Source organism: Canis lupus, chromosome 1, assembly GCF_011100685.1.
Source record: "Canis lupus familiaris isolate Mischka breed German Shepherd chromosome 1, alternate assembly UU_Cfam_GSD_1.0, whole genome shotgun sequence".
NCBI classification, from domain to species: Eukaryota; Metazoa; Chordata; class Mammalia; order Carnivora; family Canidae; genus Canis; species Canis lupus.
In genome coordinates, this window is record NC_049222.1 from 72,333,158 (window position 1) to 72,360,626 (window position 27,469).

The following is a 27,469-nucleotide window of genomic DNA, read 5'->3' on the forward strand; positions in this document are numbered from 1 at the left end:
CCAGATAATTTTTATTAGTCTTAGTTTTCCAGAAATCATAAACTTAATATAAAACAGACCTTTGTCACAAAAGACAAACAGCAGTAAAGCACTTTGTTAAATAGTTTAAAATTTGTACCTACCTTTAACATGTTGAATATTTCAATATTAGAATTGTAATAAAAGCATTTTCTTAAAACGTATAAAGTTTTAAAAGGAGCAATAAATGTAGCAAAATGCATAAATCAAATTGGGTTTTATACACAATTTTTTAAAATCTGTAAATTATTATTCATACCAAGATTATCACTGCAGTTCAAAATCAAAAGTGTGGAGAGAGCAAATGAAATAAAACTCAAGAGAAAATGTTTCAGAATCTAGGAAGCATATTATCACAAAGAAAATAGTACCTGCATTTGTTTTGTCAGACTCAGAAAACAGAATTTATCATTTGGCTCCAACAAAAATGGCTATTAAATATGCTATAAAGTCCGCATTTTCACAACCATCTTTCTAGATCTCTATGTTTCACTCAATATTTCAAGGAAACCTTCACCAAATTTTTTAACAATTTTATGCTCTAGAGTATTATTTTTCAGGTTCTGGCAGGAAAGAATAATTAAAGGGTGCTTTTGTTAGAAACCATTTGCACCTAGTATTGCTTATGACGAATGGGAATACAGGCCAGACACGTACCCTAGCCAAGACCTCTAGCTTGGAAACTAACACATGTAAAGGATAGCTTGTTAACAACAATAGCCAACCTCGGAATTACTGAATTTTCAACCTTCTGAACGTTTGCCAATGCATACTTGTGACGTCATTATATATACCTGATGACCAGAAAGGAGTACCTTAAAATCGATTCTCTGTAGATTATCACATATCCGTATAATACAATTTTAGGTACTTCTTTTGAATCTGAAAACTGGCATTTTCTTCTTCTAAAGGAATCATATGTCATTCATATATCTTCCCCAACATTCTATGTATTGTTCTATACTATAATATTATGAACCCTTAAAATTAAAAAAAAACTATTTAAAAACTCTATATTTCATGTATATTCATAGAAGAATTATATTGTTCACGTATATTTATAGAAGAATTATATTGTTCCTTAGTCTTTGAATGTGATAGATAACTTGCATTTATCTTTGAATCAGTTAAGATAAAAACGAAAAAAATATGTTCCTCTTCCAAAACCAACAGTCATTTGGCAACATCTATTAATGTTATTTTTAAAAATACACACTATAGGTCAGCCCCGGTGGCTCAGCGGTTTAGCGCTGTCTTCAGCCCAGGGCCTGATCCTGGAGACCTGGGATCAAGTCCCACTTCGGGCTCCCTGCATGGAGCCTGCTTCTCCCTCTGCCTGTGTCTCTGCCCCTCTGTGTGACTATCATAAATCAATAAAAATAAATGAATAAATAAAATAAAATAAAATAAAATAAAATAATAAAATAAAATAAAATAAAATAAAATAAAATAAAATAAAATAAAATGCAGGAAACAGAAACGAGTATGAAGAACCAGGTTGCTCCAGTGCAAAGGGCTCAGATATGAAGAGAAAATAAAATGAAAAGTAAATGTCAGAGAAGACAAAAGATGTGTCAGCCAGACCGATGCAGCTTCAGGAAGAAAACTAAAAACCTGTAAGACAGCACAGCTACCTGGTGGGTGGGTGGGTGCAAGGAAATGACTTGCACGGTAAGCAGAAGAGCCAGGAAAGGCCAGGGGAACATTTTAAATCACTTGGTCCGGTGGTACCTCTCACTCACCCCAGTTTATTTCATTATTCGTTATTTTAACCCACAGCTGAGAACAGGGTAAGTTTGTTTTGCTTCCCCTTCCGCCTTCACTGAAAAACTCAATTCATAGATCAGGCTGTGCCGCCTACTTAGCACCTTCTTAGCACCTTCCTAATTTTCTTTAAGGGAGAAAGTAAGTATCTCCTGGAAGATCACATTCGCTACTGTAATTCCTCACCCAGGGCCCACTCCCAGGCTCTGGCCTTGCACCCCTGCTCTGTTTTCCTTCCTCCGGCAGGTCAGAAGACTCTCTGCTCTCCACAAGTCAGTAAATATTGGAGGAAAAAACGTTCCGACCCTCCCACCGTTAAACACAGACTAGTTAACCAAGTTCAGTCATCTGGGCTCAATCCTGCATGAGCCTCAAAGACGTAAACAGAGACTGAGGAGGGTGGGTGGAGGGAGGGCAGCGAACCAGAGGAGTGGGGCAAAGCAAACAAAGTCTGCAAATAAAGGCAATAGGCAGACTTAAAATTATGCCTACCAGAAATGACTATTTATTTTACAGTAATATAAAATGAATAAAAGCTCAAAATACCATAGTTTTATTTCAACGTTGGAAAAAAAGCAGATGCACTAACAAGGAGAAACTGGCTCATCTGTTTCTACTTGTGGCATGGCAGACATTTAAAAACCCTTATGAAACTCAACAGCCAGTTACCTACTGAGATTCCTACTAATAACAGGTTCAAATACTAGCAAAAGGTTAACACATGACCTCAGTTTAAATATTCATTACCACACATAATTCGATCTGTATTTCAGAACGTTCAGGCAATCGGGGATGGCAGGCACCTCGGCTACCGGCTGCAGGGTGGCTTCCATCCCTTTCAGAACTTGCTCTGAAGCCCTTGGCCACTGATCACACTCCCTTTCACCTCACCCTTGGAAATACCGCATGCTTTGCGCCTCAGCGAGCTCCAAACCCTCTCCTGGGTGTAACAGAGGCAAACAGTGAGCAAAGGGCCTGGCTGCTGTGCAGAGCCAGGGAAAGACCGAACTCCCTGGTAATTAATATGCTCTGATCCAACTCTGAAATATCCCATCTTCTGGCCCTCTCCACCTCCTCCTTCAAAGCTAGTCAGCTTTAAGCTTCACTCCTTGAAAGGAAGTTTGGCTTGTTGCTTCCAACCTACTTTATTTTTGTATCCTCTTTAAAACTACTGCCCACACCTTCTAAGAAGAAAAGTCAAACATGTGCCCTGCTCATGAACTCTAACACACAGCCCCTATCGAGGAGAAAGGCTCAGCAAAGAATCCCATTTTCTTGGAAGGTGAAATCGTCAGTCCCCCTATCTCATTCTCAGAAGGCAAGGGTCAGATCATGGGCGTCACACATGTGGTTACCTCAGGTTCAGATTTTTGGGAGTCACGGTACCTAAAAATCCACAAAGGTAACGGCTTCCCTCCATTCACACATGACATACTGAATGCACTTGGGTAATCTCTTTAGCTTAAAAAAAAAAAAAATAACAGCCAGAAAATATTTTTTTGAAACACCAACCAAGCCATAAAACTTTTTCCTTCTTTGGACACTTTATGATCTGAATATTCATCACCTCACAGACATTTTTTAAACCACCTAGAGCGTGAAAGTTAAACAAACACAACCTACCATACTATGCCGAGGTATGGCCAGAAAACTCAAGTCTATTCAAAATGAAACCTTTTTCTATTACTGTTTAACTACAGTGATAGATATGATTCTGTTTAAAAAGGTAAGGACTGGGGTACTACTTTTCATGTACTGAATGTCTCCCTACAAATGACCAGGATGCCAGGCCAGTTCTTTTCCCAATTCTCTTAGCTGTCCTTGGTATCCTTACATGCCCTCTGAAACTCTGGAATCACCTTCATTATGATGTGCTTTGTGCACATTCTCGGACGCTGCAATGCCCATACTAAGGCAACACATCACAGAAGTTGGCAGCAATGCTATCAACAAGAATTTGGCTTCAGAATCAGGAGTGATTCATCATACATTCTAGCAGCAGAAAAACAACACACATCTATTTTAATCCCGTGGTGCTATCAAGAATCAAAAAACAGTACAGTAATTAAGTAAATGCAACAAAAATCGTATCTGCTGTAACATTTATAAAAAACATTATTCACTTTTATGAGTTTCCAATAAAAGTCACTTAGGAAACATCAGACTACTTACCTTATTTCATAATATTCATTACAATGACAAATCAAGTTTTAATTTAACACAACCTCAGGAGAAAACAGGTAGTCCAAACCTCTGCAAAGTAACATACAAAGTAACATTCTAAATTTAGAAACACAAATTTCTCGTTTGCTTTCCAGTAAATAAAATCCACTTATTTCGTCTTCTGCCTCCATTTTTAAGATGACTCTAAAGTCTAAAGGCTAAATGAGTGTGCTGCTGTACCTATCATAACCAGAGAAACCCGATATTGTGAACAATTTAGTCAATCCACTCCCCCATTTTTGGAGGTACCTGCACAGCTGCCATAGTAACTACTAACGGGTCCGCTTGTGTTCTATTGCTCTATGTAATAGGCATGGAACCCATCTCCATCCGAAGCCATTCTCTCACGGTGTGTCCATGATTATCAACCAATAGTCTGGATAACCATCCACATTAATTTTCGGCTTACTGTGCATTTCATTAAAACTTAAAAAACGCTACTCTGTTGCTGTGATCAGGCCCCCGGGGGCAGATTTCTCAAGAACCCCACCCCGCGCTCTCCTTCGGGAACCCTACCTTTTCAAACACTTCTTCAGTCTCCCTTCGTTTCCGTTTGTGGGGTCTCCGGTTCACTCGAATCCATTTGTGGACCTGAAGTTCAGAAAGCACAGAGCCCTTCAACACCACGGCGGGTGGTGAGGCCGCCCTCGGCGGGAGCAGGGCCGCCGGGCCTCACCTGGGGACGGGGCCGCAGGGACCTGCGGGCGCCGGGGCCGCCCCCTCCGCCCGGCCGCCCCCGCGCCCCCTGCCCCCGCGCCCCCGCGCCCCCGCCCCGGCCCTCGGACCCGCCGCGGCGCCCCCGGGAGGGCAGAGAGGGCAGCGAGCGCCCCCCGCACTCACCTCGGCGCCCACTCGCCGCGCGAGCCCGCACTCCGCCCTGGCCTGGCGCTCCGTCTGCAGCGGCTGCGGGGGAAGGGGAAAGAGTCAAGTTTACCCGGAGCCTCCCCGGCCTCCCCTCCGCGCCCCGCCATCTCGGCCGCGGCAGGCGAGGGTACGAGCGAGAGCCGCCCCAGCGCCCCGCGCCCCCGCCCGCCCGCCCGGCCGGCCGGCCGGAGAGCCGCGGGCCCGGACACCTCGGGCGCAGCGCGGAGCCGGGGCGGGTGCGGGGCCGGGGCGGCGGGGGCGGGGCGGGCGCCTGGGGGCGGGGCCTGCCTTAAAGGTACAGCGGCTGCCGGGCCGCCCCGCAGGTCCCCCCCGCCCCGCCCGCGCCGGCTACTTTATTGTTCCCGCCGCGGACCGTCTTGCTCCGGGTCTCCGCGTCCCGCCCGCGCCCGCACGCCTTACCTTTCCAGCCCCCACCCCGGCCCCTGGGGACCCACGAAAGGGCGTCTCGGCCGCGGTGCGAAGCCAAAGGGCTCCTTAGCTCGAGAAGCCCCCCGCCCCCGCCCCCGCGGCCAGCGGAATACGCTCCTAGGTTCAGACACCCAAACGTCCAGGTGGCCTCTGCGGAGCGGGAGGAACTTTCCTAGTGGACTCTGTCTCGGAGAATTGGTTAGACGCCATTAAGTAGACGTTTTCCAGTGGCCCCTCCGGACTCCCGGCGGCGGCAGGTGACCTCCCGGGGGAGACACGGCCCGCGCATAAAAGGCGAGCCCCGCGCGCCGCCCGCGCTTCCAGGGAGCCCGTGCGCTCCTGCTGAGCGGAGACGGCGCCGCCCGCGCCCGCGCCCGCGCCCGCGCCCGGACCGCGGACCGCGGACCCCCACAGCGGCCGGGGAGATTTACGGGGAGACACTCGGTCTTCATAATTAGGGAGATAGTTTCCTCTTAGTTTCTAAAAGTCTGCGATGCTCCAGATTTTTCCGCCGAAACCCAAAAGGCTTTCTTCCCATCCGTATCACAAGTTGGCTGAACCTGAATGGGGGTGAGCGCTTGGGGAGAGGAGTCGGGTCGCACTCGTGTTTGTTGATCTTGACCATCCCTTTAACTTTATCGCATTTCTTTAAAGAAAATCTGTCTTGCCCTCTCTTTATTGCTACTCCATCCTTCTTTCAAGATCAAAAGCTTTAGATCAAAGCCAAGATCAAACTCACTACTTTAAATAGAAGCAACTTTGCCACGGAGTATTTTACACAAAGAGGAGCTTCTTAATGGAGACATCAGAGTAGAAAACTTTATTTTATCCCTTCATCCCATATTAATAACTGAACTACTTAAAATCACATTGATGATGTACTTATATGTTCTAAAATAAACAACAGGTCTGCTCAAATGGGGGATTCTTAAGTGTTTTTGTTTCCAGGAATCCAAAAAGAAAAAAAAAAAAAAAGTAACCCTATAGAGTTAGATAGGCATATTAGCCATTTTGTATCATGATTAGCTAAGTGCTATGAAATGCATGCTCATTTGCTGAAGATTTTTCGAAGTGGTATGGAATCTTCTTATATAATGTACAACTATCATACAATTTTTCTACTGTAAAACAAATGCATAAAAATAGTTAAGGCTTGCAAATCTCCAGTGCACATACACAAAGGCAGGTTACAGTTACAAATGATGAAGTGGATTATTTAATGGCAGAGTTGCTTACTTTTAAATAGAAATAAATCCTGGTGGGGCAGCCCAGATGGCTCAGCGGTTTAGCACGGCCTTCAGCCCAGGGCCTGATCTTGGAAACCTGGGATCGAGTCCCACATCAGGCTCCCTGCATGGAGTCTGCTTGTCCCTCTGCCTGTGTCTCTGCCTCTCTCTCTCTGTCTCTCATGAATAAATAAATAAAATCTTAAAAAAATAAAAAATTAAAAAAAAAGAAAACCTGGAACTATTTGACCTTCCATGCTACTAATAACAGTTCTAGAATCAATAGAAATCTATCTCTTATAGACATTTCCCTTTACTCACTAGAATTTTTTTTTAAAGATTTTATTTATTTATTCATGAGAGACACAGAGAGAGGCAGAGAGGCAGAGACACAGGCAGAGGGAGAAGCAGGCTCCATGCAGAGAGCCCGATGTGGGACTCGATCCCGGACTCCAGGACCACACCCTGGGCCGAAGGCAGGCACTAAACCACTGAGCCATCCAGGGATCCCCCTAGAATTTTTTTCCTTAGGAGTTCACCCGTAAGAAGTCTGATAAAAAAAAAACTTTCAATATTGACAGACTAAAACAGCACCCTGCCTAAATAGACCCTCTTTAAGTATCCTTTTTGTTGACTTATCAACAATTTTTAACATGTAACCTTAAACAAAAAATAAAATCCAAAAATCCAGTAGTGTGGGAATAGAAAACTACTGAAAATTAAATCATATACAGACTTCTATGAAAATCTTCTATTACACGTGGATAGTACTACTTGAAGGCTTGTTTTCCTTTGTAATTCTCAGCTGATTGTAGTCTCAAACACCCCCCCACCCCCACCCCCCACCACACACACACATTGTTCCTCATTGTAAAAATCCCAGTGGCCCACTGGAAAGATCTTAGGAATTGAGACCTGGGAACCCTGTCTTACTGCCAATGACAGTCTCCTTTCTTCCTAGTCTACAGTTCATGGAGAACCTAATGGTTTCTGGCATAAGCTGAGCAAAGGAAAGAATCCTACTGTCACTCTGCTCTACTAATACTTTGAGTAGGTAACAAAAACTATGGTCCATTCTAAGTTACTTCTAACTCATCTCCTTTGTACTCTTGCACCCTCATGTGCACTCCCACAATTCATCCTCCACTGAGAAGCCAGAATATTTCCAAAGGTAGTTCAAGTGATTCCACTTTGATTTATCAAGAATACACTTCTTTCTCTTCTCTGCCTGGCTGGCTCCTACTTCTTCTCTAGTTGTGGCCTTACTCCATAAATGTCTTTCCTTACTCCTCACTCCAAATTATGTCACCCTCCCCCCGACTATTCCTTCTAATAGCATCCTATTTATTTCTTTTAAATTGCTTATCTTTTAGAGCTATTAAAAAACTTATTAAGAGACTTTATTTTTTAGAGCAGATAACAGAAATGTATGTAGAAAGCACAGATTTCCTGTATGCCAACATAACACACAGTTGCCTCTATTACTAACATCTTCCATTTGTGTGGTGTGTTTGTTATGATTCATGAACCAATATTTGATACATCATTATTAAATAAAGCCCATGGTTTACAATAGGGTTCATTCTGTGTTGTACAATTCTATTATAGCTATTTTTAAAATTAATTTGTTGAATGTCTGTCTCCCCAGCTGGACTTTAAGGTCCAGGAAGACAGAGATCCTATCTCTTTTGGATCCTGTCTCGTTTGTTCTTGATTTTTGTCCAGTCAGTTAAAATACTGCTGGCATATAGTAGATGCTAAATAAATCTGTTAAGTAAGTGAAGGGAGGATATAGGAATAAATGACTGAATAACGTATGAACTTTCAAGGGGGAGAATCTCAAGATGAAGATCTTTCTAATTGACTCTGGTTTGTTTCCCCATTACTTTATTTTGTAAAGAGCACAAAATTGTGCATTTTTTAAAGAAAGAGACAACTGGACATCAGTTATAATGCCAGGGTACTTCTAAAATGGCCTTTTAAAGAAAAGTAAAAATAGGGGCATCTGGGTGGCTCAGTTAAGCAACTGCCTCCTGCTCAAGTCATCATCTCAGGTCCTGGGATCAAGATACCTCTTGGGCTCCCTGCTCAGTAGAGACCCTGCTTCTCCCTCTCCTTCTGGTTGTGCTCTCTGTGTCAAATAATAAATAAACAAAATCCTTTAAAAAAGTAAAAATAAAAATAGAAATGAGAAATAAAGATTCTTAATTCTCTTATATTAATCATGAAAATTATATTCCAAAATGGTGCTAGGAGCTGAATTTAATGTATAATGAGGGACACCTGGGTGGCTCAGTGGCATCTGCCTTTGGCTCAGGGCATGATCCCAGGGTCCTGGGGTCGAGTTCCACATTGGGCTCCCCACAGGAAGCCTGCCTGGGCCTATGTCTCTGTCTCTCTCTCTGTGTCTCTCATGAATAAATAAAATCTTTTTAAAAAATCTATAATGAAATAGTAATGCATTTCAAAATTATTGGAAAAATACATTTTTTAAAAGATTTATTTATTTGAGAGAGAGAGAGCACAAGCAGGGGGAGTGGCAGAGGGAGAAGCAGGCTCCCTGCTTGGCAGGGAGCCTGACATAGGGCTCTATCCTAGGACACCAGGATCATGACCTGTGCCAAAGGCAGACACTTAACCAACCAAGCCACCCAGACATCCCTTTTATTGGAAAACTATTAATTCTTTTTTGTTGCATTCAATATAACTTCAATACATTTCTCCTTGTACCTACTACCTAAATCTCCCTTTCTTCATGGGCTGGCCTCAATAAACTTATGGTGTGGAGAAACTGGAGGAAGACTACTTTTTAAAAATTGGAGTTCTGGGGGCGCCCGGGGGGCAAAATCAATTAAGCATCTGACTCTTGATTTTGGCTCAGGTCAAGATCTCAGGGTCGTGAGATCCAGCCCTGCATTGGGCTCTGTGCTGGGCTTGAAGTCTACTTGAGAGTCTCAATTTCTTTCTCTCCCTTACCCCCTCACCACCCTCCCCTGTCCCCAGTACACATATGCACTCTCAATCAATCAATCAATCAATCAATGGAATTTTGTAGTCAGGGATGGATACTCTAATAACTATCTTTAAGGAAGTGGTGAAAGCACTTTAAAGCTATCTTTTAAAAACAGATGTTTTCTATTTAATTATGTTTTAAAAAATGTTTCATCTAGTAGAGATGCAAGTTTTGAAAAGGAAGTTGTTTTAAGAAACTTTCTTGTCAATGCGGTTTGTAATAGTTGAAGATAATTTCAGAGGCTGAGGAAAATGCCATTGCTTGAATAAAAGCATTACTTAATCTTGTGGCTGGAGATTACTTTTAGAGAGAAAACCTTTTCCTGTTTTCTCTTTCTCCTTCTCCTCCTCCCTCTACTTCCTTCTCCTTCTTCTTCTTTGATATCGTCAGGAAGAAATTATTCCTTTCACTGGAATATGGTAGTGATATCAATTTCATATTGTTAATATGGTGTGTGCTTCTGTTTCATGATGAGCTACAATCCAAAGGAATGAGAGGCAGAAGCACGTCTTCCTAGTCACCTAGTAGGCTGAAAGAGCAGACAAGGGGAGCCCTTTAATTAGTCCAAACAGCCTCAGATGGCAAATTACACTCCCTTGGGCACAGGAGAGGAAAAACTATTTGCTTTATAAAGTCAAAAGACCTTTTCATATCAAACAATGTAGAGAGGTCCTGAAGCTCTTGTTTGTTTCAGAAGGGCTCTATAGCCAACATATATTGAGGGTAAATGAAAAAGTAAGCACCTACACAAAACTGGAAATAAAATCAAGGTTCGTTTAAGTTGCAAATAATAACAAGGAAGTAATCCTGATTAGGGTCGAAGTTCTCAAATGTCTCAAATTTTGCTCTACCATTTTAGAATATAACATTCCTTTATCATACCTTTGATTTTAGAAAAATCATAATTTCTATTATTGCCCATTTTGTGTCTGTGTTAGAATGAATGCCTAATTCTTCTTTCTCAAGAGGATACTGGCCCCGCTAAATGGACCTCTTAGTGCAATCCTTATAAAGCATGGTTTTCAAAAAAGGAAATGCTTCCCACATTTGTTCTGCAGTGAATTGGCTAAGAGGACCTCTTCTTCTCAGTCATCATAACCCTGAACTCACTGTTATTCAGGAACTTTTACAGAGCTTGCCTGAAGGAACATGATCAGTTCTTCCATTTCTAGATCCCCTCTGAGAATCTGATGAGGCATTAGCTATCAGCTTTTGGCTCCCAAGAAAACAATACATCTACAATCATGCACAGTCCCCTACTCCCTTCTCTCATACATATCAGCTGTCAGGAGGTTCACAGATTTTTCTGATTGCCCAAACCCCTGCCCTAGATGCTCTAAGATCCCCTTGGATTAGAGCAGACCACCACACGACTATGTCTTACTGGTGCTCTGTGAAATTCCTTTTATCGCATTATGTTCTGGTAAGAAGCCATCAACCTTTATTGAGGTACATTATAAGAAACAGTCCCATAAAACCCATCCCAATGTTTACCATAAGGATAGTTTCAGAGGATTGTTTATTACATTAAATAGTAATTTTCTGAGAGGACCCGCAGGAAAAGCTTCTCCCTGATATCAACATCAGGAATAGCTGCAGTCAAGCACCTGTTTTGTTTTACCTCATGAACATTGCAAATTAATCCCTTTTCCCTCTTCTAAAAAAATTCTGTGCCCCTGTATTAAACTAAGCATAGGAACTTCAGAGGGTGCATATTGTATGCTAATTTAATTCCTGGCCCCATTTTATTTTCCTACTATTATTTTCACATTGCTTCATTTTTTTACATTTTAATTTATTTTTACCATGCTGTATTTTGCTTTGGAAGCTGTCTTAACTCCATTTTGGGCAAGGAGGAGTATGAATAAATAAAATATTCTGTGTTTATTCTTTCTTTCTTTAATTTTTCTTTTTGTGGGAGAGGAGGGTCTCTGGTAAAACATTATGGCTCTAATATTTCTCTTCATTAAAAACACTCAGAAGTGAAGCACAGAAGGTAAAGTCATATACTCTATAAAGTTCAAGGAAAAGAACTATTAAAAAAACCCACAGAAGTAAACATAATATTATACAAACATGGCACTGAACACCTATGAAAATGTTAACTGACCAAGAATTTTACATCTTTTGATATCAAGACCAGAGGAAATAGTCTCTGACCTTGGGAAGAAGAATGTAAACTGGACATACAGACAGATAAGTCATTTAACAAACGTACTGAGAGCCCCTGCAAAACCAAGCACTAGATTTTGTGAACACAGACATGAATAAGGCACCAGCCCTGTCCCCAGGACACTCGTGGGACCAGGCAGGAACCTGGCAGAGGATAAGGCATGCAGGCAGCCTGCTGGGTTTGAATCCAGACTCTGCCAGGTAGGAGTTGCATGACCTCCCTAAGCCTCCTTTCTTAGTTGTGAAGATCAAGGAACACATGCCCTGTGCTTACAAAGGGAGGCAGTTGTTACCTATCAAATTTTAGATGATGAGCTAAGAAGCAACACAATGTCACTTGAACACAAACAGTACCGAACTGCTCCATCTATCAGAGACCATGGAACCTCCAAACTAGTGAAAGAACCAGAGTGGCCAATTTTGTAAGGACTGAATGTTTCGCCAAGTGCTTTCACATGCAGACTGCATGGTTTGTTTCTCTCATAACCCCAATTTCAGGATGAAGAAACAATGTCTCATGGAATTTTCTTTTTTTTTTTAAGATTTGATTTTTAAGCAATCTCTACACCCAACATGGGGCTCAAACTCACAGCCCCAAGATTAAAAGTTGCACACTCTACCAACTGAGTCAGCCAGGTGCCCCAAATTTTCATATCTTTAGTACCTAATACTGGGTGGCCCTTAGATCTCTTGGCTGGAAATGTAGTACTCTTTCTACTCCAGCATGAGAGCTTAGAAGATATCTAGCATGACTGTTTCACTTTAAAATAGTTGCTTATTATGTGGATCAGACCAACCTCAGATCAAAACATAGCCCATAAAATATTATCCCATACCATAAAAGTCTATTGCAACAGCCATTTCAGAAGACAGATATTATACACCCCCTCCAACACCTGTATGACTGCAATTCTTTTCAGGAGCTTAACATTCATGGGCACTCTGACCTTAGAGTTTCACAGGTGAAATACAAAGTTATGTAGGGGAGGCTTTAGATCAGAGGGTCCCCTGACTGCTTATTAGTATCGCCAGGAGGGTTTATAGATCCCAATACCCAGGTGGCACTCCAGATCACTGACATTCCTATCCTGAGAGTGGGAGCCTGACTCAGTCCTTTTTAAAGCCTTCCCCACACCCACCGAACTCCCTCCTCCCCCAGTGAGTTCACCTGCTGCCAGGCCTAAGAACCACTGGTTTAGATCATTTTAATGATGACCCATCTCTAACAAGTTACTATTAAGAAATTCCAGATATGTGGGAGACATCTAAATTTCAAGGTCAATACCACAGAGGACAGCCATCTATTAAGTTCTATTTCAACAAGTCTCTGGGTAAGCAGCAGACACAATGCAGGGCAGGATGGGCTGCTGGCCTGACCCAGGGTAGCAATGCCTAGAGCTTACACTTAAGGGCCAACTTCCAGGCAAGATGAGTTAAGTCCACATACGTGCACACACATGCACACACAAAAGAACTAAAAAGAAGTGGAAGATCTCAACACTAACCAGAAGGGAGGCAAGAATGAATTGATATTTGACTTCTTAAGAGTTTTTTCCAGGTTCATGGGTAATATAGTTCTGGATCTTGAGTAAAAAAAGCATAGATCCTTGTCTTTTGGGGAACCCGGAAAGCTGTATATATGGGATGAATTCCCATTCATCTTCTGTAAACAATGTTCTAATTATATCAATGACTGCCATCTATTCCCTAGAAACAAAGATTTTGCATTGGAAGGCTGCCAGCCACAATTAGGGGACACCGTGTACCGATGGAAAAGACCCTTTGTTATGTGCAAAAGCTACTATTCCACATAGGAAGCAACCCAGGTTGATCTTGGTGTTGGGCACCATGCTCTGATCAAACGGATTTCCTTATTTAGAAATTACATTGATGCTATAGGAAAACTACTCTGGCAAAATGCCTTACAAAAGATATTAGTTACTAGTTATTTAAAAGCACAAACATTTATGTTAACATTTCAGTAGCTTGAAAAGCAAACATGTCCCTTTGGTTATCCCCTAAGATGGAATGGGTAGGGTATCTGTAAGTATATGCACAAGGAGCGCCTCGTGCTTCCTGGTGTCTTCAAAGGAAGCTGTACCTTGTGAGTCTGGGGTCCCACCATACCTAATTCTTTTTCTGGCAGGTCTATTTTTAAAAACATTGGCACTCAGATTGGCTTGACTGTCATCTGGCCTCCCAAGAGAACCCTCTATTCAGAAGTAAGAAAACACACAGAGTAAGGAAAGTAAAATCCATCACAACTGGGAAGTGGGGTGGCTGTCCCAAATATAAACAATATATGAGAAAGAGCTAATTTCCAGAATGTTTGTTCACCAAACATTTAGCTCCATATAAGAGGTGTTCCAGGACAACAACGGGAAGGGCCGGAATTAATTGGTTGCTAATCTCTTCACTTTTTGTAGGATGTTTCCTCCAGCAGTGGATTAAATCAATGTTTAATGCTACACAGGCCCAGCTGTGTCCATATTAGGAAAGCCCAAGCTCACATCTCTTTCTCTGTGAAAAAAGGATCCGTCCTCCCTCCTTTTGCTCTGCTTCCACCCCCTGCGTGTGTAGGTGGGAGAGTAGGAGCCAGGGAATGTGAACTTGATCCAGCATTGATCAGCCAAGCAGCAAACTCTCATTGTTCTTTAGATACCAAACATAACTTCTCTCTACTAGGGATAAACCCAGCCATTCTGCATACAACACGGCTTTTGTGCTCAGTAGTATGAGAGATGAAAAAGAACCACAAAGAACATTAAAGCTTTATTAGACTCATCATAAACACCTAATATGTAGACTTTGAATCTACCCAGTGAATTTATATTCATATTAATATTAGGCATGTTAGACTCTCTTAAACTAAACAATTTCCAGCCATTTCCATTTTATAATTATGGATTTCAATTTATAACAGAAATACTGCAGTCTACTTTAGCTTTGCTTTCTATTTGAGCATTTCTTATCTCACTGCCTTGCTCTCTGAGGTTCAAGGGCATTGGAAATCATGCTAATGTACAACTAAATACATTGTTGTTGTTGTTAAGTGCTGTCCTATGAAATGTGGTTTAACAGTCTCTTTACAAAGCCATATGTAATGAGAAATACACAGTTCAGAACTTAGAACTAGGCAACCTCCATCCTTACCAGCTAGAAGTTGTGTAACTTTGAGCATGTCACAGAACCTTTCTGGGCCTATAAAAAGGGAGATTACACTATCTGTCTCACAGAGTGGTGCTGGGGGATGAAATGGGATGGCACATAAACCAAGAGAACACAAAGTTGACCAGCAGATGCTAATTCCCTTCCTCTTTCCCCCCAGAAACAAAAGCCTGTCTGGAACTTTGAACCTAAGTCAATTTTCAAAGGTCTCAAATAACTGAGTTGTGACATCATAATAAAAAGCCTCATCTGACCGTCACATAGACGTGATGCCAATGATAGAACCCACGGTGATACAGCATGGTTGAGCTACTACAGATGAGTGCCTGTCTCTTTCCAAAGGACTGGTGGACACAAGAAAGCAAGTTCTCTTTCTCATATGCCTTATTATAAAGATCATTCTGTTTCTGGTCCCATCCCATTCAAAAACAATAAGCCCACTGTTATTCTAAGAATATCAAAAATGAAATTTGATATTTCTACATCGTTCTCTAAAGTACCAACATGACAGGTGCTTGACACAAAAACATCTAAAATCCTAATAGTAGCTACAGGCAGTTAAAACCAATATAATAATTAAGAAGAAAGAAGGATTAAATTCACAAATAAAATTCTAAACAGAGCTACCCAGATATATATTCTTAGATTTACCCACTTACAGTTTAATTCACTAGAAGTATTTATACAAAACCCAGGCAGACATCCCTCAGTTACAAAACCAAGGATAGTGACAGAGAAACACAATTTGAAGAGGAGAGACTCAGTGAGATCTCCAGAGAAGCCAACCTGGCAATAAATATAACCAAGAAGAATCTTAAAGAGAATGTAGCTCTGGTTGGCCACATGGAATATGAGAAGTGGCGGCACGCAAAACTGAAGAAAAAGGAAGAGCATACAGAAAAGAGGAGATGAAGCCTCTGGAGGGTAGGCCAGAGGAGCTGCCGGATGTGGAGAGCGACCTCTCCCCATAGAAATGGGCCATGGGGGTGAAGGCATTCTCTCCAATCCAATCCTAAGATCACTTGTTGCCCTGGAGTCTTACCCCCAAGTCTGATGTATTGAGTCTGGCCTCCCTTCCATGCATTTCATGCCAATAAAGTTGCTGAAATTAAAAAGTGAATTGTAGAGCTTTGGGGCATAAATAATGTCCTATTGGAAGGTCAAGGCTAATAACAACCAGGATGCCCTTAATGCTCTTTAAGAAAAACCATCTGATCTATGTAGCCCTCGATGTGCTTTGAAATTCCCTTTGCCTACAAAGGAAAATATTTTTAGCATGTCAGTTTATAGCAGAAATACTGCAGTCTACTTTAGCTTTGCTTTCTATTTGAGCATTTCTTAATGCTCAAACACATAAATGCACTGAAAATATAATTTTAGGAAAGCATCTGGGTTTGATCATTTCTTGTTATACCTCAACGCCAGATAGGTTCTACTTTCTCAATATAAGGAACATGGCAACTCTCAGCCACAAGCTCTACAGCGATCACTGTAGCAATTTCTCATAAACATTTCATTTATTAGCTCTGCTTGGTTTTATTTTTTAAAGTGGCAAACAATCTACAGATTGAAATATAAAAGCAGAATAAAAAAATGAGGTGCTGCTTCTGGAGCATTTGGCCTCAATGTCTTCTCTTCCTAGAAGTCACCAGACATTTTTTTCCACAAGGTCATCTGGACAAGAGACATAAATGAGTGCTTATTTTTATGTCCCAAAATGTAGCCTAGAAATAATAGTTGCCACTGTCCAAAGTCAAACTCTCCTGCTGCAGCTTTTATTGATCTGCAGGCATTTTAAGATGTTGACAACCCAAGCAAAAATTTTTTCATCTCCTGCTAGTCAAACAGGTTTGCAATAGAAGCAAATGCCTATTTTTCAATGATCAACCAGCCTAATGCCCTTGCAAATTGATTATTACCTGTGATTTCTCCCAATAATCTTTTATTTTTTAATTTTTTAAAAAAATTTATTTATGATAGTCACACACACACACACACAGAGAGAGAGAGAGAGAGAGGCAGAGACACAGGCAGAGGGAGAAGCAGGCTCCATGCACCGGGAGCCTGACGTGGGATTCGATCCCGGGTCTCCAGGATCGCGCCCTGGGCCAAAGGCAGGCGCCAAACCGCTGCACCACCCAGGGATCCCCCAATAATCTTTTAAATGGACATTTTCCAGCTGACAAGAAAAGAAATGCACAGACAAGGTTTCTTGACAGCTACCTTTGTAAAACACCTCTCGGGAGGAAAGTTTCTAGTCTCTGGGCAATTCAACAGATTCCCAGGTTGGAAAGGGAGACACTTGGAGGAAAAGTAAATCCTGACATTCCTCCTCTCAGAGAGACCAGGCTCACCTAGAGCTCACACTTCAGCAGGTACTGGGCATGGCATGTAGTGACATGAGGCAAAAAAGCGGCTCTGGCCTTCACCCAGGCCAGCCCCGACTTACTCCTCAAAGAAGCAGTGAGGGTTGAGAGAAGGCAAATGGCTCACCCGAGGCCACACAGCTTAGTGGTGCAGGGCTGCTTCCAAGGCTACACCTAATGTATCAGTTGCCTCCTTCATCCAATATGGGATTAAGTTTGCAGAACAAAATTTCACTACAGCATCCTCTGTGAAAACAGCATATTGGATACAACACAACTTACTCTCCTTTCCCACACAACCTCACTCCTGCTCTCTAACCTCAAAACAATGCAGCCTTGCATTTTATGCATCAAACTGTCTGGACCCGGGGACACCTGGATGGCTCAGTAGGTTAAGCTTCTGCCTTCAGCTCTGGTCATGATCCCAGCATCCTGGGATCCAGCCCCACAACTGGCTCCTTGCTTGGCAGGGAGTCTGCTTCTCCCTCTCCCTCTGCCTGCAGCTCCCCCCACTTATGCTCTCTCTCTCTCTCTCTCTGTGTCAAATAAATAAGTAAAGTCTTCTAAAAAAATTTGTCTGGACCTTACTTAGGTATGGCAGTGGCAGTTGTAAACAGGATCAGAAAAGTAGAAACACTAAGCTTGTAAAGGCCCAAGCCAAAGGATGAGCTGAACACAGCTACTGCCAAGCACCAACAAATCACAGACAACTGCCATACAAAGATATGCATGTGACATGCACACTGTCCTATTTTAAACACACATATGTATTTGAGCAGTTTGACAATTCCTGACTGTCATCCTGATGTGCATGCTGGTGATACGCTTGCTGGTGGGCCACCTCTGGGCTGTGTCCTGGAAGCCTTGGGTCAGTGGAGAGGAGAAAATGAGGGCAAAAGCCAGTGACTCTAGCTGGAATTGGCTTTTGAATGCAAATAAGATAAAGGATACATCCCTAAAATGCTTTAGAAGGTACATAAAGACACTTCTTTGTTCGACCCATTGCTTTTTCTCATTTGTTGTTTTGGTGACCTGATATTATCTAATTTAATTTCCATCTCAAGGGAGGAATAGCTATGCCTTTCTAAAAGCAAAGACCTCAACTATCTCTGCATACACTCATATTCATTCACACCAAAAAAGATACCAACTCTTCAATGCAGTAAAGCCCAGAATTTCCTATGCAAAATATTCAGATAAGCAGGGCTACTACCATTTAGAGATAGCCACATGGAAGGATGTACACACCATGACCCATATTTATGAAAGGCCCTGGAAAATGAGGTTCATAGTACTGCATGCACAAAGCACATTTTTCCCACTAAAGAATAGACAAGAACAGATCCAGGAAAAAGAGCAGTCATTAATTACATTAAAAATCATCACTGCTCAGAGCTCCCTGCTGTATTCATTTATTATATCTTCATAGGTCTTGTAAAAATGAAGGCAAGGATGGATTCAAGCTGATTTGGATTAAAAGCAACTTTGCTAAAAACACAAAACACCTTAACTGGAGGGACAGAGGGCTGAGGTTCCTAGATCCTGAGGTTTGGCTCTGCCACTAACTGGGGCTACCAGCTTGGGGAGATCAGGCCACCAGTCCCTAGGGTGCAGCTCCCCCATGGGAGAGAAAATGAAGTCCTCACCAAGACTTGCTCCTGCCTAGGATTCTAAAGCAGACACCAGAAAAGACTAGTATTTAACCATGAATCAATAGGGGCCACACCCAAGAATGATATACCATGCACATAGTAAATATATACCTATTTTGTACGACATAATGGCTCTCCACAAGAGAGAAGGAAAAAAAAGCCCCATGTTCTAAAATCAGCCCAGTGTTCCTAATAGCTTTCCCTGTCAGCAGGTGTTCTGGCGGCAGGTGCTGGCGGAAGTCCCTGGGTGCATGGTGAAGGGCCGCCGTCAGAGCTGCTTCCCAGAGGCATGGGATGCAGAGCTGAACATCCATACATGCAACAATGCTGTACAATGTCCAAGCACCCAGCGGCCCTGTGTGTGTGTGTGTGTGTGTGTGTGTGCACCTATGCGCACAACTCAGTGCACTGCTGGGTCTCAGGGCTTTCCCTAGGTATAGGACGTGCATAATGCATGCAAGTATAGAATAATCTGCCTTTGAGGAAAAGTCTACCAGAATATGTCTTCAGGCTAAAAAAATAGAGAATAGGGCAGTTCTTAAAAAGTAAAATCAGATGTTTGTCTATCGACGTCTAAGTCTTTGTCCTAATTCTTTGAGAAATTCAAAAATCTCTATGAAAAAGATAAAGCACCATTACAACAAGATCCTGTTAAATGGTATCACTCTTGGCAATTGCTATAATGTCCTTACTTAAGTGAATCTCTCTTGTGGGTGCACAACATGTATGAACCTGAAAAACAGGGACCTCCCAAATATCCAAATGTGGCTCCCCAGACTTTACACCTTGAGGAAAATTAAACTGGCTCCCTTACACATGAGCTCACTGACCTGTGGCCCAGTGGGTTCAGAATTTTTATTTTTATTTTTTTATTTTTTTTATTTATTTATGATAGTCACAGAGAGAGAGAGAGAGAGAGAGAGAGAGGCAGAGACATAGGCAGAGGGAGAAGCAGGCTCCATGCACCGGGAGCCAGATGTGGGATTCGATCCCGGGTCTCCAGGATCGCGCCCTGGGCCAAAGGCAGGCGCTAAACCGCTGCGCCACCCAGGGATCCCGAGAATTTTTATTTTTAAAGAAACAAGTTCCCATATGCTCTTTATCACCTGAGAGAGCCATTCCCATACACCTCCTCTGAGCTCACTGTAAAAATAGGTGTTCAATCTGAGATCCTAAAGGATGTAGGCCTCAGTTTGGGTCAATATCCTGGGTGTTATCCCTCATCACTTAGCAGGATTCAGGCATGGCATCTGTATTACATGAATTGTATTACAGCTTGTTTCACATGGCTGCCTACGTATTTCTCAGGGGGCTCCTGTAGATATTCCTCAGCCCATTGCATGTGCTTTCTAGGAAGACACCACCGGCCATCCAGATACTTAATGATGCTTTTTAAATGTATCCATGTAAGTGAACAGCTCCTGGACCTGAAAGTTCAAAGTTGAAAACCAAAGGGCCAAAGTCTATCTCACCATTCTTTACTCCCTGAGACTCCTTAGTACCTAAATGGAAGGGAGAGGCTTGGCTTTTCATCCCAGAGTCATCCTTCCAGCTAGGCTGCTGGTCTACCTGCCCAGGGCTCTAACTGCTACTCAAGTATTAGCAACCTTTTGGCCCCTGGTGGCCCTCTGTGGCTCTTGGATCTTGTGGGAATCCTCCAGCATCACATCCAAGTTCCTGCGTGGTCTGGCGGTGTCCTGCCTTACTAATCAATGCCCTTTGCAGATCCTGCTCTCCATGCAAAGCAGGCAACAATATGCTTGTTCCTAACAAGCCTGTTCTTCCAAGGGGAAAGATCACTATTCCAAATATTGGTCACATGCATTCACCTGATCACTTAAAAAAAAAGATACACTGGCCCTTCTATTATCAGGGGGCAGATGACTTTGGTTAGAGTGTGGCAGAGGCTGGGGCTGGGGAGGGAGCAGGGAGTGATAGTGAGGCTGGCTGGGAAGGCACTTCCCCCCAGCTCTCCCACCAGGAAGCTGCTTCCATTCCTCTGGCCCTGGGGCAACACCCACTTAATCATGCTTATGACAAAAGCATGTGGCTCACCCACCACTAACCCCCCACCCCGCCCCAATCACTGAGATCTGATTCTACACACTCCTGCTCAAACGTGCATACTCAGTTTTCCACCACTAGATGCTGGTTCTGGCTCTTGGCCTGCCTGACATGGCCCTGTCCCCTGTATGTCCTTCGAGATTGGTTTTAAATGGCACTTCAAGCCTTCCTGCTTCCACAGTGAGAAAAGACCTGTTTCTTCCAAATGCTAAAAGTTGAGTTCATTTTTCACAAGTTGCTGCTTTCTGCCTTAGGTCAGTTACTTGTGTATCTATTTCCCTACTTATTAAGCATCTTGAGGGCAAAGCCTGTGTTCTCTCATCTTTGAGTCATCCACAGTCCCTCATAAAGGATAGATGTACCAGTTATGTTCGTGGGAAGAAGGAAGAGACAGGGAGGGAAGGCGCTGGATGAGGAGGTATGATTTCAGATCCTGGAAGCTTCCTCTTGCAAATCTCATCCATCTGGTCTGGGATGCCTGGCAGTTCTGTGGAAGCCTTAGCTCTGACACAGTTACAAAGGAAATCTTCAATTCACGTTTAATCCTTATTATTCATTTGGAGTCTCATCTTAGACTATTGTGAATGAGATTCAAATTCTTTCTGGAAACTAGGTTTTAAAAGAGAGAGAAAAGGAAGGAAGGGCACAGACCTTTCATTGGGGCACTAAAGGAAAACATCTCCTGCTTCATCATGGTACCTTATGCTTTGAAGAGGTCAGTACGTTTAGTGTCAGATCAGATACCCCCAATAATACACAATGCCCAGCACAGACCTTCAGTCACTTCGTACTCTCCAGAATAGACCCTTCCTTTCCACATTCTGCCTCTCTCATTCCACAGGACAGAATGTCATTTGGGACCCCCCAAAAAATAGACCCCAAAAATTTTCATCCATAGGGGAATAAAATATAATGAGGTTGACCTGAGTGATTTTTATTGGCCATTTTGAATGGATTCACAAGAAATGTGGAACTAATCAGGGAAGTATTGGGAATAAACATTGTTATGGGCTGAATTTTTCCCCCAAAATTAACATGTTGAGGTCCTAACCCCTAATAACTCAGAATGTGATTGTATTGGTGATAGGGCTTTTAAAAAGGTGATTAAAGTAAAATGAGATCACATTAGTGGGCTCCAATCTAATCTAACTGGGAAGAGAAGAGAAGGACAGAGATGTCTACGCACACAGGGGAGAGACCATGTGAGGACACAGTGAGAAGGTGGCTATCTGCGAGCCCAGCAGAGAGGCCTCAGGAGAAGCCCACCTTGCCCATACCTTGATCTTGGACTTCTAGCCTTCAGAACCGAGATCATAAACGTGTGTTGCAAAATCCCACCTGGTCTGTGGGATTTTGTTGACAAAATATGAGCTAACATGAAGGTACAAATGCCAAAAATAAAAGAAATCAGGCTACAGATGAAAGGACCTTAATAAATTCTTTCCCTGTCTCCTGTGACTTCAGAGCAGTGTATCACTTTGAGGGGTTTGAGGGAAGGGCCAGGCTCTTCGATGAACTGTGGTGATTCACTGACATTATGGGCCCTGCCCCAATTGAAACCAGAGAATCTAGTCAACATATCTCTAAGGCCCCCTGAAAAGGTGTTTAGTCACTTAGAAAATGTGAGCAGAACCACTGGACAAAAATGACAGCAAAATTATTAGGAGTCTAAAAAGCAAACCACATTATAGCAACTGCTACTGCTGATAAAAAAGAACCAAGGATTTCACAGCACATATAATTTGAAAAATATAATTTCCCTGGATTTTGCAAAATAACCAGTCTCAGTTTTCTTGAATGAACACTAAATGCAGAATTCCTATAGACACCACTGAGACTGATTGTCCCCAATGGGCCTTAAAGTTATGTTGATGTGATTACATAAACTGTGCAAAAAGAAACTTACAAGTTATTCTCCTAATAAACAACTGGCTTTCTCGGTGCTAAAAGCATCCCATCTTATCAAATTTCAATTCTGTGGCCTCAGCATTTTCCCTACAAGACTTAAGTTTTCCATCATTTGTTTGCATCACCTTTAGCTGCTTGCAGGTGTTTGCTTGAAAAGGAGTGGCATTTTCCAAGATATCACAATAACCACTGTTCTAACTTCTGGGATGCAGGAGCCAGTCTGGGAGCTTGAACTGCTTCCTGCCTATTTCCGAGACCCTTGATGTGATCAGCTATTACTCATCTTCTCTATCCTCATCAATGCCACTGGTGCCCATGACTTTGCCATTTCACATCTGCTGAGCACTTCCCCCAGAGCAGATGGAGCCACAGAAGGGCCGTGAGGTTCACTGGCGTCAGCATGCTACTTGTTAGTACCTCGGGAAACAGGTTGCCTGGGAGTTGAAATTAAGAGCTGAAGTAAGGCTGATAATTAGTTCATGCCCTTCTGGATGCCCACTGTGAATAAGCACTCCCATCCATGGATTATAATCATTTGTGCTGTCACAGCAGATTGAAGGTCATCTATGGACTGGCCAAGGTCTATCTTTATCCATACATTTGACAAAAATACAGATGATTTCAATTACATTTATTTGGTGAAGGATTTTAAGGCATCATGCACTCAGATTTTAATTCGATAATAGTTTTTTGTATTTTTTTTAATATTTTCTTTATTCATGAGAAATATATAGAGAGAGGCACACAGGCAGAGGGAGAAGCAGGCTGTGGGGAACCCAAAGTAGGACTCGATCCCAGGATGCAGGGATCATGCCCTGAGCCAAAGGCAGGTGCTCAATAAGTGACCCACCCACGCAGCCCTCAACTAACAGTTTTAGAGTGGCACTGTTCACTAAGAATATAAGCAAAGCCTCATTTATCATTTAAAATTTCCTAGTTGCCACACTTAAAAAGTAAGATGCAAGTGCTAAAATTAATTTTAATAATATATTTTATTGGGTGTATATATATATTGGGTTATGATATAGCCAAAATAGTATCATTTTGATATGTAACCAATATTTTAAAACCATTGAAGAGATATTTTATGTTCTTTTTTTGTAGTAAATCTTCTAAATCTGATATATTTTCATTGTCTACCTCAAGTACTAAATTTCAACCAGAAATGCTTGGTCTGTATATAGATTTCATAAAATTTACAGTGAAAAATAGTAGATTCATTCATATATCCAAAGTTGTTCCAAACAAAAATTGAATTATTAGGTCTTAAACTTAGATTCAGTTAGATTAAAAATTCAGCTCTTCAATGCACTAGATATTTTTCAAGGGCTCAGTAATTATGTGTGTCCAGTGGCTGCCATATTGGACAGTGAGACCTGAGCACCTACTATGCGTATCACAGCAGGTTAAGACAAGGATGAGTCAGACAGAGCCCTTATTTCCCCTGGCTGGGAAAGCCTATGTAAGAGACAGATACACAAACAGCAACAACGTAAAGCAGGTTAAATAGACAGGAAAGCTTCCAAGGAGGAAAGGGAATGCACAGAGGAAGGACCATGGCAAAGACACAAACATTTAGAGATTGTTAATTATGGTTGAGCATATGCCTAGGAGGATAGAAATTAAAGTTTAAAAAGACAGCCTGGGACAGTTCTGGTGATAGCTTCAAATAGCAAGCCAAAGAGTTTGTTCTTAATCCACAGTTAATGGGGAATAGGTTTCTAGTGAAGATGAATCTTTTGGAAAGATCCACTTAGTGCTGATGCGGATGGCTTGGTGGCTAAAAAACCAATTAGCTTCTGAACCAGTCCAAGCAAAATATAATGAAAAAAATGAGGGAGGCACTAGGTAAGGAAAGAAAATTTGTAATTTAATAAATATGTACATAAGGATACCAGGACTTGGCAATGTGACCAGGAACTCAAAGAAAAAGAGGAATCAGAGAATTCTATAGCAACTAACATAAAGAAGTGAAGATGAAAGGCTGGATGGGAAAAGTTATTTTCTAATGTATCTGCATACAAATGTTTTAAAAGGAGTCGGAAAAAAAAAGGAGTTGGAATATATGTGCACAAGGGCTGTGGAGGGGGTGGGAGGAGACCTTTGGGCAGACATGAAGTCAATATCTATTTATAGAACAGTCAAATTAGCAGAATGGGCAACTTTCTTAGAAATAATGTATACCATGGTGGGGGGCTGCAAGGAGGGAATCTGAGTAAATTATATTACAGTACTATTTGTTAGAAAGCTAGGCAGCTGTTAAAAATTACTGCTCTTAAATTATATCAAAGGATATGGAAAGCTGCTTAAGATACACTTTTAAATGAGAACTTGCAGCTTGGATAATAAGATTCCAATTTTATTTAAAAAGGATTTATACCTAAGTTCTGTATAGCATGGAAAACGTGTAGAAGGACCCATGCCATGTTATCTCTGCGGAGAAAGAATGAAGGGGCCACGGCTTTTACTTTTTATATTTTGCTCTTGCTTGAAATTGCTATAGAGGGCACATTATTTGAATTTTGAAAAGGGAGACAAAGGAAAGGGTAAACTATGTATTCATATACCCAGAAAAATGACTGAAAGGATTTATATCAAAAAATTATCTGAGTCAAAAAAAATATGAGTCATTTTAATTTTCTTATTACACACTTTTTTGGATTATAAAATAAATATGTAATACCTCTACAATCAGAAAAAAGTCATAAAAGGAAATAATCTATAATACGGATGGTACAGTCAATTTTAAATCTGTTTGCAAAGCCACAGGTTACAGGGCTGGGTGTTCTTTAAAGAGGTTTGGATCCAATTTCTTTTACTTCTTTGGGGCTCATGCTTACTTTTATTGCTGCTGAAGTGATTTCCACATTTTTTTTAATGATTTCCATTCAGTGTGGCCAAAAAGGAAAATCGGGGCCAACCACACGGCGAGCCTTCCTGAGAGGAGACAAAAAGCCTCTGTAACCTGTGGAATGAAAATTTTACCAGGAGAACGTGACTCTTTTGTCATGAATGACTTCAATTGCTGGTGGACAGAAATTTTTAAAGAGAACAAAGAGCATGGAAGCGATTTCAGTGCTCTTGTTGTCAATCCCCGCCAAGCACGCTAGTAACTTTATATTATAATGATGGCAACAAAGAACAAGGTATCCCATTCACCACCAGGCTGCTGCACCCAGAGGGTCCCAGGCCTTCGCAGGGCCTTTCACTGAAGTGGAACGGAGAAGGAACTCTCAAGGAGTGCCCAAAGGACTGTGAGCAAGTAAATCATCATCAACCATGTAAATAATGGCAGAGAATGGGTACGGAGATGAAAAGGTGCCTTCTGATCATTCACCAATGGAAATATGTGTACTAAATCAGGGTGCTTTCTGTCTGACATGGTTGTTTTTACTGAACAGTTAAGCGCCCAAGGAAATACCAGTTGGGTCTTAAAGACAATTTATAGCTAGGCTGGCCTCATTGCACCTGGCTGTGTTTTGACAGCAGGTTTCGTCAGTTTATAGCAGAAATTCTTGTCTACACTATAAGCTGTCACAAATGCAACTAGACCTTGGAAAAAATGTACGGCTCAGAGGCAAATCTCTCCCTCCGCCGCACTCCTCCCCCTTTTAATGAAAAGTAAAAGCCTCCCACTGGTGGCAAAGCCGCCTTCTCTTCAGGGGAAATTAGGGAGCCTCCAGGGACTGAGATGGTCAGCCCCAGCGTTTCAGCCCAAGTGGGGTGCGCCTGCTTCTGGGCACTCGATTAAGGACTCTTTCTTTTCTCTTCCCTCGGGGCTAACTGCTGAATACAGCGGCCTTGTTGTTTGGAGCCAGGAAATTTCGGGATTCTGCTCTCTGAGCTCCCCACTCTTCCCAGCTTTCAGGCCATGGAAAGAATGTCTGGGCGCCTTGCAACCGCCTGGCCTGGGAACACAAGGCCCACAGCTTTGCGAATGCCCTCTGCCCCCATCTGAAACAAGAAGGCAATGCTTGGCTATTTGGGATCAGACAAACCTTAACTTTGTTTCTGAGATTTTTCTACTCCGTGAATGGCTGGCTTTGGAAGTCCCCAGCTTAGAAATCACAGGACCTCATTATAATACATCCAAGATGAGAGCGCTGCCTCCCAGGACCAGGTGCTGCCTTCCCCACCTCTGTTTTGTTTTGTTTTGAGACCTCAGGATTTTATTCTTTTTTGCTCCCAGAAGGATCGGGCCAAACAAATAACTTTTAACAGGTGTCACACGTCCCTGAACAGAAGGCGTCGCATCATTTTTAGGAACAAGTTCATGGCGGCATTTTCCCTCTGTGATAGCACAGACAAAGATGTGAAGAGAGGGCTGAAAAGGTAATGGAGAGCGGTCCCTCCTGTTCCTTAATTTCATGGTTCACAGACATTCGTTGACATTCAGACACTCCCAAGGGGAAGCTCATATAACCAGCCGTGAAACTAGAAACTAGCTAGCTAGGGGGGCTGCTTGCCTGGGCCCCAGCAGAGTTTGTCACAGCCATGGGGGTCCACTCCCAGGCACCAGGGCTCACCACAATGGGTCTGCAGCTGCTTGGGGTGGGTGGGGGGCAGCCCAGACAGGGAGGCTCCAGGCCTGCAGCGTCCTGT

The 27,469-nt window shown here is 42.4% G+C and overlaps 1 protein-coding gene across 50 annotated transcripts in view; it reads right to left on the bottom strand.

Moving 5' to 3' along the window:
• The window catches only part of C1H9orf3 (aminopeptidase O (putative)), a 332,909-nt gene that overhangs the window by 70,351 nt on the left and 235,089 nt on the right, over positions 1–27,469 (bottom strand). For 40 of the 50 annotated variants that reach the window (XR_005353980.1, XR_005353979.1, XR_005353984.1 and 37 more), the window contains 2 exons: positions 4,846–4,908; positions 4,522–4,596 (listed from right to left, as the gene is read on the bottom strand). Coding sequence is in view for 26 of the 50 variants with exons in the window: in XM_038526871.1 (XP_038382799.1) it covers positions 4,522–4,596; positions 4,846–4,908 (138 nt within the window). In the remaining 24 variants the exon portion in view is untranslated. Of the gene's footprint in view, positions 1–3,954; positions 4,036–4,521; positions 4,597–4,845; positions 5,067–23,860; positions 25,833–27,469 lie in introns of those variants that run through there. The other 10 variants (XR_005353999.1, XR_005353996.1, XR_005353993.1 and 7 more) reach the window with 3 other exon arrangements.